Source organism: Eptatretus burgeri, chromosome 8 (assembly GCF_056783735.1).
Source record: "Eptatretus burgeri isolate ZD-2024b chromosome 8, Ebu_testis_v1, whole genome shotgun sequence".
In the NCBI taxonomy this organism is placed as follows: domain Eukaryota; kingdom Metazoa; phylum Chordata; class Myxini; order Myxiniformes; family Myxinidae; genus Eptatretus; species Eptatretus burgeri.
In genome coordinates this window covers 34,598,697-34,612,189 of record NC_140968.1, presented here as the reverse complement: position 1 = coordinate 34,612,189, position 13,493 = coordinate 34,598,697, and the positions used below count along the sequence as shown (strand labels likewise).

General features: G+C 39.9%; 1 protein-coding gene across 1 annotated transcript in view; it reads right to left on the bottom strand.

Annotated features, from left to right (window-relative positions):
* The window catches only part of LOC147021506 (uncharacterized), a 106,099-nt gene that overhangs the window by 7,696 nt on the left and 84,910 nt on the right, over nucleotides 1-13,493 (bottom strand). Inside the window, exons 4-9 of the mRNA XM_085891483.1 lie at nucleotides 12,335-12,495; nucleotides 7,866-9,334; nucleotides 7,403-7,459; nucleotides 6,777-6,945; nucleotides 6,627-6,685; nucleotides 5,898-6,346 (exon numbers count right to left, since the gene is read on the bottom strand). Of these exons, the coding sequence (XP_085747609.1) occupies nucleotides 8,152-9,334; nucleotides 12,335-12,462 (1,311 nt within the window). The 5' untranslated portion in view covers nucleotides 12,463-12,495 and the 3' untranslated portion in view covers nucleotides 5,898-6,346; nucleotides 6,627-6,685; nucleotides 6,777-6,945; nucleotides 7,403-7,459; nucleotides 7,866-8,151. The remainder of the gene's footprint in view (nucleotides 1-5,897; nucleotides 6,347-6,626; nucleotides 6,686-6,776; nucleotides 6,946-7,402; nucleotides 7,460-7,865; nucleotides 9,335-12,334; nucleotides 12,496-13,493) is intronic.

Sequence of the window (13,493 nt, the reverse complement as noted above, 5' to 3'; positions counted from 1 at the left end):
GCTGGACTAAAGTAAAGATCATGTGTCTATTTTCTTCCAAGCTCACTGAGCATGTATACCAAGCTCACTCAGCATGTATATTTTAGCTTTATCAGCATGCATGTCTATTAGCTATTCCAATAAATCATTTCTAAGCTAAGTTATTTAAATCATTTAAGAAAAATAAGTAAGTAAATTTTGCTTTTTACATGATTATAAATTCAATTTAATAATCCAGCTCCCACAGAGTTCAGGATAGGAGGGTAAGGCTATTAGATTCCAGGAAAGCAAACCTTGAGGGTATGAGGAGAGAGTTGGGTGATGTAGATTGGGAGACTCTAACAACAGGACAATCAGCATCAGAAAAATGGGAAACCTTCAAGGACCAAATATGGGGAGTGCAGAGTAGGTACATTGCAATGAGGTGTAAAACTAGAAGTAGAAAGAGACCAGGGTGGTTGAGTAGTGAGATTAGGAATGCTATTAAGGAGAAGCAGAAGGTATTTATTCGGGTTAAAATAACGGGACTGGAGTTAGATTTATATCATTAACAGAGTAAACAGAGGCAAGTTAAGAAAATAGCTCGGCAAGCCAAAAGAGAGTATGAGAAGGACATGGCTAAGAATACTAAACACAATAGCAATGCATTCTTTAAGTAAATCAAGGGAAAGGAACAGGTTAAGGCCCTGTCACACCTTGAAGATTTAGTCAGCGTGTGCCGACGTATGACAAATTTGTCTAAAACGCTGGCACACGTCGAATATGTATGGGTAAGTTTTGTATATGTTAAGAGCACGCTGGCATACGTCGTAGTACGCTGGCATACGTCGTAGTACACCGAGCTGTTAGACAAATTTTCCATGCTTGAAATTTTTCGACGTATGCCAGCGTATGACTCACACGTTCCACATAACGCTGGCCATAAGTTGTAGGCACGTTATGCGATCGTTGACACACGTTACTTGTAAGTTACTCATAAGTCGAAACACGTCGAGGTAATGATTAGCATACCCGAAACTTATTTCTAACCTATGAGTAACATGTTGTAGGCACGTTACGCAATCGTTGACACACGTCGACACACGTTACTTGTAAGTTACTCATAAGTTGAAACACGTCGAGGTAATGGTTAGCGTCAGTGTTCCAGACTCCCTGGTTTTTTTTTGGTTTTTTTTTTCTTTTTCGGTACGACGGTGATGTTGACACTTCGATTACTAGTGCGGTTATAATATAATTAATAGGCCGCTGCTCAACGATTTAAATCATAACCGCACTAGAAATCGAAGTGTCAACATCACCGTCATACCGAAGAAAAAAGAAAAAAAAACCAGGGAGTCTGAAACACTGACGCTAACCATTACCTCGACGTCTTTTGACTTATTAGTAACTTACAAGTAACGTTTGTCGACGTGTGTCAACGATCGCATAACGTGCCTACAACTTATGGCCAGCGTATGTGGAATGTGTGTCATACGCTGAGTACGTCGAAAAATTTTCAACATGCTGAAAATTTGTCGACGTACTCAGAGTACTACGACGTATGCCAGCGTGCTTCAGCGTGCTCTTAACGTATACAAAACTTACCCATAAGGTATTCGACGTGTGCCAGCGTATTCGGCAAATTTTTCATACGTCGGCATACGCTGGCGAAAACGTCAAGGTGTGACAGCAGCTTGACACTTCGATGTCTAGTGCGGTTATGATTTGAATCGTCGAGCCGCAGCCTATGAATAGCCTACGCCACGTGATCGTCGGCGATACGCTGCCGCGCTAGGCATAAGTTAGACTATCGTTGGGCATAGGTTGTGAACGCCGACAACACGCTCAGCATTCGTTGATATAAGTTATCTATATGTGATCAAAATGTTCTGTATACGTTACTAATACGGTATGCATACGTCCAACTCGTTATGAATACGTTCAACTCGTTATGAATACGTTCAACTCGTTATGAATACGTTCAAAACTGGAAAAAAAAACATCAATAGTTCAGCGTACACCAGCGTTTTACATACATTTTGATACCTTGCTATACGCTGGCTAAAACGTCAAGGTGTGACAGGGCCCTTAGGACCAGTGTGGGCCCAATGAGAAATAGCACCGGGAGAGTGGTTAGTGAGGAAAGTGAGATGGCAGGCTTATTAGACAGGTATTTTTCTTCAACTTTTACACAAGAACAGTCAGGAGAATTGTCAATAGCTGAGAGTATCATCGAGGAGGTGAGGAAAGGCTTTACAGAAGATCCAGGTTGGAGTGGAGGAAGTGAAGGAACAGCTCGGTAATCTAAGAGAAGATAAGGCTCCGGGTCCAGATAATATGCACCCGAGAGTATTGCTGGAGGTGGCTGAGCAGGTAAGCGAGATATTACCGGATATTTTCAATAGCTCACTGGAGTCAAGGCAGGTACCGGAGGATTGGAGAGTAGCAAATGTAACAACATTGTTTAAGAAAGGATCCAGAGAATAATTGGGAAACTATCGACCTGTTAGTTTGACTTCAGTTGTGGGGAAAGTGTTGGAGATATTGATTAAGGACCAGATGAGGAACCATTTAACCGGGTGTAGTGGCGTGCGCCTGTAATCCGGCTACTCGGAGGCTTTGTTTGGAGGATCGCTTGAGGACGGGTGCTATGCGCTGGGCCGCGCTATGAGAGGGTGTAGGGCAGCCTGGAATCATGGCGAAACCCAATCCTTATCCCTGTGTCATAAGATGCGACCAGGACCGGTTGCGTCAGGAAGGGCATCCGGCATAAAACCTATGCCAAATCAGTATGCGGATCAAAACGGATGATCCGCTGTGGCGATCCCTAACGGGAGCAGCCGAAAGACGAACAACAACACGAGGAACCATTTAAATAAATACAAACTAATTAAAGGTAGTCAGCATGGGTTTACCAAAGGTAGTTCATGTCTAACAAATCTTTTAGAGTTCTATGAATCAGTGTCTGATTTGGTGGATGAAGGAAAGGCAGTGGACATAGTATATCTCGACTTTAAGAAGGCATTTGATAAGGTAGCACATCAGAAGTTGTTAGCCAAAATGAGGGCTTGTGGAGTGGTTTGTCAGGTAGCTAATGGGATTGCAAACTGGCTTAGTGATAGGAAGAAAAGAGTGGCTGTGAGTGAGAGGATGTCTTGCTGGGAGATGTAAGTAGCGGGGTACCTCAGGGATCAGTACTCGGACCATTACTATTCAATATTTACATCAACAATTTGGATAATGGGATGAAGAGTCGGCTTTCCAAATTTGCAGGTAAAGTGGATAGCAGAGGGGGTGGTGATCAGATTCAGGAAAGTATTGATGCTTGCATAGATTGGTCAAAAGATTGGCAGATGGAATTTAACCTAAGCAAGTGTGAGGTGTTGAGGATGGGAAAGAAAAATGAAAATAGAGATTACAGGAAGCAAGGGGTAATTTTGGAGCGTGTCATACAGGAGAAGGAACTGGGGGTGGTAATAGATATGGGAAGTAAGCAGGCAGCACAGTGCCAGGCAGGAAGCTAGGGGCAAAGCAAATTGGGTTTTCGGTTGTATTCGGAGCGGGATCATTTATAAATCAAAAGAAGTGGTGTTAACATTTCCAGGAATTTAGTGAGGGCCACATCTAGAATATTGCGTGAAGTTTTGGTCACCACAACTCAGCAAGGACATAGATGCCATAGAGAGGGTTCAGCACAGGGATACTAGATTGATTCCAGACCTAGCTCGACTCAGCTATGAGGAGCGGCTGAAAGAGACAGGGCTTTGTACACTAGAAAGGAGGCGATTACAAGGAGATGTGATCGAGATGTTTAAGATAATGAAAGGTAGAGATAAAATAAATGCAGAACAATTATAATTGTTCTGCATTTATTTTATCTCTACCTTTTTTTTTGTAATCTAGTATCCCTCTGTACTAACAAATAATTGAATAATCATTCAACAGAGTAGACAGGGATAGGAGCAGGGGCCATAGCCTGAGAGTAAAGAAGAGGAGAGTTAACATGGTCGTAAGGCAGGGGATTTTTACTCAGAGAGTAGTTAATGCATGGAATGGCCACCCTGGAAAGGTTGTGGCAGCATAAAAAGTAGATAAGTTTAAATTAGAATTAGATAGGTACCTGGAAGTTATGGAGATGAAGGGGTATGGGGATGTTGATAAGACTTTTCGGTCGTTTGAGCATTTATGGGTGATTGTATGTATGTGTCCGGAGTGCTGTTGGTGGGGGTCTCGTCAATGGGTGTTGTGTGGTTGATGTTGTATGTTTTTAACCAAGCCCATGCCCCCTCCCCTGAGGGGAGGAAGAAAAATACAAAAACTTGAAATATTAATACATTAAAAAAACCAGAGTTGGTGTCAAAACCACCCAATGCTCACCTGTTTATACATTTTTCGTTTTTAAAAGACTAGTCTAATAACATTTCTTATAAAGCATTGCAGTGAAGTCTGATCCAAATAATTTTAAAGCAATATATGTATTTGTATATTGTAATCAGTAAACAAGAGGTCCACACGAGGAATTCAAAACTCACAGAGGGGCAAACTTTCTCGCTGCAAAAAGTCAACAAAGGCTTTCAGAGGTAGGAAATGCCGATGGCCCGAACTGGAAGATGAACTTGAAGACTGGGTTAACACACAGAGTGGATGGTCGGGTGTGTCCACTGTTCAGATTCGACTCAAAGCAAGATCGATCACTTTTTGTGGCTAATTTTCAGACGTTTTTGCGCTTGGTTTTTTTGTGCAACATTTGCGGCTTATAAGCCAGTGCGGCTTGTGTGTGTTTAAATTCCAGATTGTTTTTGAATTTAGGGGATGTGGCTTATATAACGATGCGCTCAATGGTCCAAATTTTATGGTACTTGCCTTGCCATGAGAAATGCATCTAAAAGAAAAAGTAATAAGTAGTTTTGGGAGTTAGAGTGCGGACAGGAACGGATGGAAAACAGTATCCTGGTTGCCATGGCAACCACTTTAGATGACGAACGTATGTCGCGACACACCGTCTCCACAGTCTGTACCTATGTACCAAATATGAAACATGAAAGTTGAAAACTTTGGGAGTTAGAGGGCGGACAGGAATGGACGGACAGACAAACAGACAGACAGACAGACGGACAGACGGACGGACGACCGGTATCACATAATACGCCCCGATATATATATATATATATATATATATATATATATATATATATATATATATATATATATATATATATATATATATATATATATATATATATATATATATATATATATATATATATATATATATATATATATGTATATATATGTATATATATATATATGTATGTATGTATATATATATGTATATGTATATGTATATATATGTATATGTATATATATATATATATATATATATATATATATATATATATATATATATATATATATGTATATATATATATATATATATATATATATATATATATATATATATATATATATATATATATATATATATATATATATATATATATATATATATATATATATATATATATATATATATATATATATATATATATATATATCGGGCATATAAAAAAATAGTGTGGTCGATAAAAACATTAGAAAGGAAAAAATAACTTGCACCAAAAACTTTAACATTTTCACGCTCACGCTCATGCTCATGCTGACGCTGACGCTCACGCCGGGGGTATCGCTATAGCTCTCTGTTCTTCGAACGGGCGAGCTAAAAAATTGCATTTTCTTCTTTGGCTTTTGTGTTGATTAATTAGTATGGTGTGTGCGCAGGCATGATGGCTGAATGGCTTCCACCTGTGTCTGATTTCCTTGCATTTCCTTGTATTTCATGTCTCAAATAGAACCCGCTTTTCGAGTCCACAAAATAAAACTCATCTTCCAAGTCTCAAAAATAGAATACGTTTTTCAATCTCCAAGGCAGACCTCTTTACCTGATTTCTCAAGTCTCCAAGGTAGAACTCGTACGCTGGGTCATCAAGGTAGAACTCGTACGCTGGGTCATCAAGGTAGAACTCGTACGCTGGGTCATCAAGGTAGAACTCGTACGCTGGGTCATCAAGGTAGAACTCGTACGCTGGGTCATCAAGGTAGAACTCGTACGCTGGGTCTCAAGGTAGAACTCGTATGCTGGGTCATCAAGGTAGAACTCGTACGCTGGGTCATCAAGGTAGAACTCGTACGCTGGGTCATCAAGGTAGAACTCGTATGCTGGGTCATCAAGGTAGAACTCGTACGCTGGGTCATCAAGGTAGAACTCGTACGCTGGGTCATCAAGGTAGAACTCGTACGCTGGGTCATCAAGGTAGAACTCGTATGCTGGGTCTCAAGGTAGAACTCGTACGCTGGGTCATCAAGGTAGAACTCGTACGCTAGGTGTCAGCTGAAGGATGCTCGGAGAGAAAAAAAAGTGAAAGACAATGTTGGAGTGCAAATGTGTGTGTGGAGTGATGAAGTCTCACACGATGTACAGTGATGAAGTCATGCACGATGTATAGTGATGAAGTCTCGCACGGTGTACAGTGATGAACTCACAGATGGTGCACAGTGATGAACTCAGACACGTTGTTCAGTGATGTAGTCATGCAGCAAAGACCAAGGTTAAATTTCTGCAGTTCCCTTAATGAGTGACATTGATTGTACAAATCAGGGAGAGACCTCACCTGCTTGATGTATTCATTTGAATTTTTCAATTCTCTTCACTCGGAATTAAGTTCTTGTTCTGATATTTTGAACAAGGAAATGAGAAATTGACACACATGGACAGAAAAGGGTTCAAGTGATTAAATAAGATCTCTGGAAGGTTTAAGTACCTGTACTTCTGAAGACTGATGTTTATTTATATAAATCTTGGATCGGCCGTGTGTAAAAGTCTGATGTTTTGTCTTTCATTCCTGGAGTGCTTGTACGACAGAGTGATGATGGATCCACTGCCAAACATTACATCTTCTTCTCCAGTGGCCGTTACGGAAACGTCTTCCTCTGCAAACACATCAACACAAAGAAGTCAAAATCCCTCAATAGCATTGTCATCATCATCTCCATCATTATCATGCCTTCCAACACAATCCTGGAAATATTATATCCTATCAATCGCTTTCTGTATCTCAGTTAAATTTTTCTTCTTTCTTTTGGCTTCAGTTTCACATCTTTATTTTCTTCTTCACAATCTCTCACTGGATTTTTCAAACAATTAATTTTAATGATCATCCAGGTGTTCACAATGACTTTGATACGGATAAATTAAAACTCATGCCAGACTTCCACCAACTGGAAGATTTGTTTGGTGCTTGTCTGGATTTGAGTTCAACAAAATATTTGTTTGTCCTCAACACTTCTGAGGCACAGACAAAATGGGACATGATGCAGATGAAGAACATGTAGTTTAGACAAAGTTTGGAATAATTTGTGATGCAAGACAAGAATCTTGGCAACTTACGTTCCAACCGGTAAGATGGTTTCAGGTGAGCAGGAAGGAGCACCTCTTCTGATGGGACTTTGGAAAAACAACAACAGAAATATGGAAGATTAAATACATTGATATCTTCATCAGTTTGATAAGTTGTTCAGAAAAGGCTGCAGAAGGAAATGTATGGATGGAACAGGTAATTGATGAAAAGGTGAATCAGGTGATCTCTCCAATCGAAGGGATTAAAATTCTTGTTGTATATTCTGCATGGGGATGACTATGTCAATAAGTTACCTTCCCACAAAAAAATTATAATTACAATTATCTCCACAATTAAGGATATTCTCCTTCATCGAAGGAAGTTTGAACAGCAATGTCTGTGAAAGACGAAGTGCCAAAATTGATTTCAACTTTATGTTTTGATCTTGGGGTTGGCTGTGTTTGCACCCAGTGTGTTCACCCAACCCGTCAAAAGGTATTGAAAAGTGCTTACCTATTGAAGATCTTACAGAGCATGTGGCGTCTGCTGTTGCTGCCCGTCATCACGGTGAGGTTTCCGTTCAGGATGCAGCCAATAAACAATGTAAGTCGGTGATGAATTGCTTTTCGTCAACCATAAGACCCCACCATGGTTTTATGCAGCTTTAGTGCCTTCACTATAAAATTACAGCTTCCTGTTCTTGCAAAATGCAAAATATTCATCAGGAGTGAAATCCCTGTCCTTGACTGTACTTTCAAAAAAGGTTTCGGTCATGGCTCCGATGTGTTCTCAGGTACATTCACTTCTTCAGAAGAGACCATGTGTTGAAGGAAATAGTTTTCAACAGAACATACTCTATCTTTCCTTTTAAGTATACAACATGAGGAGACTGTATTATTTGAGATGGGAGATGAAGCTTGTCCTTGGGCTTCTTCAGCAGAAGGACGACTTTGTCTCCTTTGATAGTGTATCGCCCGTTTGGGTCACTTTCTTTCTTTTTAGCAAGATCACTCAGCAGCTTCTTTTGTTTTTCTCTTTGGAGCTGAGTGTAGTCTGGAGTGATAAAAATGTTTCTTGTCCCGAGAGAGGGGTCATTCAAATTCTGTATCTTCTTGTTGTTCGCAAGAACCTGATTCCTATCAGACTCGCATCTGAAAACAACTTTCATGGCTCTGAAGTTGTTCCCGACATCGCATCCAATGCGGAAAGTCCATAAAGGCACGATATCCAGGCTCATAGCTTTTATTAATTTTGCCACAGCCTCCTTGTCATGTTTACCTTTTCCCTCCTTTACTCCATGGAATATGAGATTATTTTTGCGCCTTTCAATTTCCGCTCGATCATCCTTGAGAAACTCAGACCGAGAAGAATGGTGGGGCTCCCATTTGCGCGGCAGCCGATGAACATCGTGCTGTTTCTGCCGATGTACCCTGCCTTCACAACGAGGCTTCGGTTGTTGGGGGGCAACACCGGACTGTTGTTGCTGCTGCGGCCCGTCATCACTGTGAGGCTTTGTTTCAGTCAGCGGCAGCAAATCAACATTGTCCTGTTGGAATTGCTCTTTTGCTAGTGTGGATTCTTCTTTCTTTCTCATCCTGAGCTTTTCTTCATTTTTCTGCCTCTGCCATAATTCTTTTTCCAATTTCCATTGCACGTCCTTTTCCATCAATTCATGTTCCACTTCCTGCACAAACTTTTCTCTTTGTACAAGATTTCTTTCGTTTCCGACCAACCCAGCCTCATATTGCTGAAGCTTTTCTTCTTCTGCTCGTAAAACCTCATTCTCTTTTTGATATTCTTCTTCCTCTTGTTCTTTGTCAACAATGTTCTGTTTTGCTGTGAACTCCATTTTCTCAGTAATTTCCAGAACCTCCTTTCCCTCTGCTTTCTGAATTTCAAGGTGTTCGGTTTCCCGAACCTCCGTTACCAATGGTGGCTTTTCTTTCGATTCATTCTTCCGTTTCACTTTACGACATCGTAAACTGCAAGAAAACAAACAAACATTTTCAGTTCAAGCTAAAATGAAGTGTTACATAACATGTAAAGTATTGAATACATGGTTTTGTAAAACATAAACAAAGATGTTGCACGAGCGTTACAATTCTGGAAGACACGGAATATGGAGCATGCAGATGGAACTCAAACAATGTCCGAAGGAACGTGTGGAAACGATGAATCACACTTGATTATTTGAAGAATCTCATGTAACGGTGGAGGATGTTATAAACTTTTGCATTTGTTTTTGCTAAAGAAGGAAATTGTGATCTTTTCTTTTTTGTAAATTCTGTCTTACTTCGCTGGAATTCCATTGGTAACATTTTTTCGTGATGTCGTTTGGTGGCCATCCTGGATTTAAAAATAGCTGCCATTTCAGAAGTATTTTGGCCCACAACTTTGACATTGACCAACAAACTATTCCTTGGAAATCAACACTTAGTAGGTGAGTTTTAGTTTATATTCACAAGAAATGTTCAATGAGTAACTTTTAAGAATCTTCCTACAGACATCATTGCCACTTTGTGTGAACATAAAATACAGTCAGAGGTTTCAACTTGTGTCACATGCGTGGGACATCATTCATATCATCACGTACTGCTTATGAATATATTAAATTACTTCACTTATACATCATCGACGAAGATAAAACTGTCACTCAGTAAATATAAAGAGCAAAGAGAAACTGTGTGTTAAAATTTAAGAAAATACGGAGGCCAATAAGGAACAAGCATTTGGTGAATTGGGAAATGTACTGGATACACATTTAAAAATTAAAATCAATCTGAATAGAAAGGAAATCATCATGTGGAATCTATCCATGTGTGGTCATCCTTCATTATTAACCTCCGCCATCTTCGAAGATGGATGGAGATTACTGTTTTCACCCCTTTCTGTTTGTTTGTTTGTTTGTTTGTGAACAGTTTTACGGAAAAACTCCTCGACCAGGTATGGTCCAAGGATCATGCCATTAAATTTTGGACTTGGTCCCCCACTCCCCAAAAAAAAAATTGTTAGAGAAAATTTTTTTTTTTGGCATTTCTACATGTTTTAAGTGATTTCCAACCCCCCCAAAAAAAATTTTGAGAAAATTTTTTTTTGGCATTTTTACATATTTTAAGTGATTTCCAACCCCCCCAAAAAACATTGTTACCCCCCCCCCAAAAAGAATTTTTTTTTGCATTTCTACATGTTTTAAGTGATTTCCAACCCCCCAAAAGAATTGTTCGAGAAAAAAAAATGTTTGCAACTTTTTTTCAACAAAATTTCGAAATTTTTTTGCATTTTTACATGTTTTAAGTGATTTCCAACCCCCCCCCCCCCAAAAAAAAATGTTGGAGAAAAGAACTATAACTCTCAGCACTGTTGACATCATATTTAATGAATAAGATATAAGGTTCACTTGAGTGACCCAGCAGTATTGGCGGCGGAGGTTTTGCACTCTCCCGAGTGCTCCCCCTCTAGTTTCAGCTGGATTGTTGTTACAAAAACAAAAATCTGGTTGTTCTTTCACCTGAATAATTATCAACTTCTCATGTTTCACATTGTGTCATGGGATACATGACTGCATTTCCCAAAGAGCTCCCGTTAAACAAACCAACAGCAGATTTTAAATTCTGCTTGTATTGCCAGACAGATATCGGGGAAAAGCTTGTTGATACTCAATACAGAACCTTCAAGGAATCAGCATTTGAAACTTTTCTAAAGTGTGTTCAGAAAAATGCAGATTACTCCAAACCAGAATTTGTGTGAGTTGGACAAAGGCTGCTTGAAATTACGGCAGATGAGCTTAAAGCAAAGAAAGATACTTGATCGAGAGATTGACGTTAAAAAAGAAAACCGAGTCACCTGGATAGAGATGAAAGAAGAAGCAAACTTGCTGTTGCTTCACAAGACACAACTTTACTGACAAAGAGGACAGACGACCTAGTGCTTCAGAATCTATCAAGCGTACTCGTTTGAGCAGTACAGTGTTTGTCAAATCAAAATGTGTATTTTGTCAACCAACTACAGATGAGGAAGAGCCAAAAGTACATGAAAAACTCCAGAAGGGCCAATTCCTGGTAACATGGGAGAGAAAAAAAATCCAATAAGTTATAAACAGCAGTGGATATGATTCCTGGAAAGTTAGGCTTGCCGACGTGCTGTCTTCTGGAGATTTACTGTCTCATCACATTCTTTACCACCACACGTCCTGCTTCACAACAAACTGGGAGAAGTATATTCAGTGTCCATGTTATAAAGCTAAATCACTTGAAAACAGGGTACCAATCATCCAGCCTCGAGTGAGTGTTGCATTTATTGCCACAGACTGAGAATTCTTCAGTGTTCTCCAAGACCAAGTAGATGAGGGACAGAATATCAACATTACTGGACTGCACAAGTGCAGATTTTTCATGAATTAAAAGACAGACTTTGCTGAAACTTTCACAGGTGTTTTGACATACACAGGTAGAATTAGAAACAGCTTACTAAAGTGAAGGCTTACCAAAGTTCTACACTACCTGTAAATGACCGATGAGGTATTTCCACCAAATTTAACTGATTAATACAGCAAAAGTGGGGTTCTTCATGGCAGCCATTTTGAAATCCAAGATGAACACCATCCACAACTTCCAGAAAATTAAAATTATGTGTTTTTAACTTCTTGGCATTACAAATACAGGTATTGCCACCAAAATAGACTTCATATGACATTCACAGCCAGAGTTAGTTGGAAATTTGGTGGAACATGGCAGCTATTGTGAAGTCCAAGATGGTTCCAAAACATTCGAAGAAAAAAAAATTGTTCCCAATGGATTTTGGACACCGTGTCATCTCCTCGAGCAATTAAACAACATATTCCATATTGAGCAAAAAAAAATTCTAGTCCTTATAATCTGACAACATCGCACATAATAAACTCGCTTCAAATATCTGAGTGATCTTGTTCCCTCGTGGATGAAGGAATGATAAATATTGATGAATAAGTCACTTGTGTTCTTTACCAGTGAATGCAGAGCTTTCTTTTGGTGCTCCCCTTCTTGTTGAACCAGCATGACGGATCAAATGTGATTACAACATAAAAAAAAAGGAAGGAAATCACGACGAATGTGACATCGCGAACTACAGACATCCCTCCATCCTCAACAGCATCATTCTGGAAAACCTATGGAAATAGACAAGGGCAGGGGTAGGAGGAATGTTTATTTCATTTAAAATTAAACTAAACAATGTTTTTTCAATTGTTTTACAAAACTCAAAAGTTCATGACAAAATATGAACATGATCTTGAAATTTTGTGGAATACAACCACAATGGCTCATGGAATGTACGAGAGTTTATCGTTTGTACGACGCTTGCCGAGTGCCGGTTTGCAAGAGGATTTGGGAAATAATTTGTGAATTTGGGAAGTAATACCATGAAGATTCCTCCATCGTCACCACCATGAAGGAGCTCTTGCCTTGAAGAGACAAATTCCAAGTTTGCTTGGTGGGGAAAGTGCCCAGACACGTCCAGAGAAAATGATTGCCCAGATATCTCCAGAGAAAAACAATGCCCAGACACATCCAGAGAAAATCAATGCCCAGATATCTCCAGAGAAAAACAATGCCCAGACACATCCAGAGAAAAACAACGCCCAGACGCGTCCAGAGAAAATCAATGCCCAGACGCATCCAGAGAAAATCAACGCCCAGACACATCCAGAGAAAAACAATGCCCAGACACATCCAGAGAAAAACAATGCCCAGACGCGTCAGGAGAAAATCAATGCCCAGACGCATCCAGAGAAAATCAACGCCCAGACACATCCAGAGAAAATCAACGCCCAGACGCGTCCAGAGAAAATCAACGCCCAGACACATCCAGAGAAAATCAATGCCCAGACACATCCAGAGAAAATCAACGCCCAGACGCGTCCAGAGAAAATCAATGCCCAGACACATCCAGAGAAAATCAATGCCCAGATGCATCCAGAGAAAATCAATGCCCAGACGCTTTCAGAGAAAATCAATGCCCAGACACATCCACAGAAAATCAACGCCCAGACACATCCACAGAAAATCAACGCCCAGACGCATCCAGAGAAAATCAATGCCCAGACGCATCCAGAGAAAATCAATGCCCAGACACATCCAGAGAAAATCAATGCCCAGACACATCCAG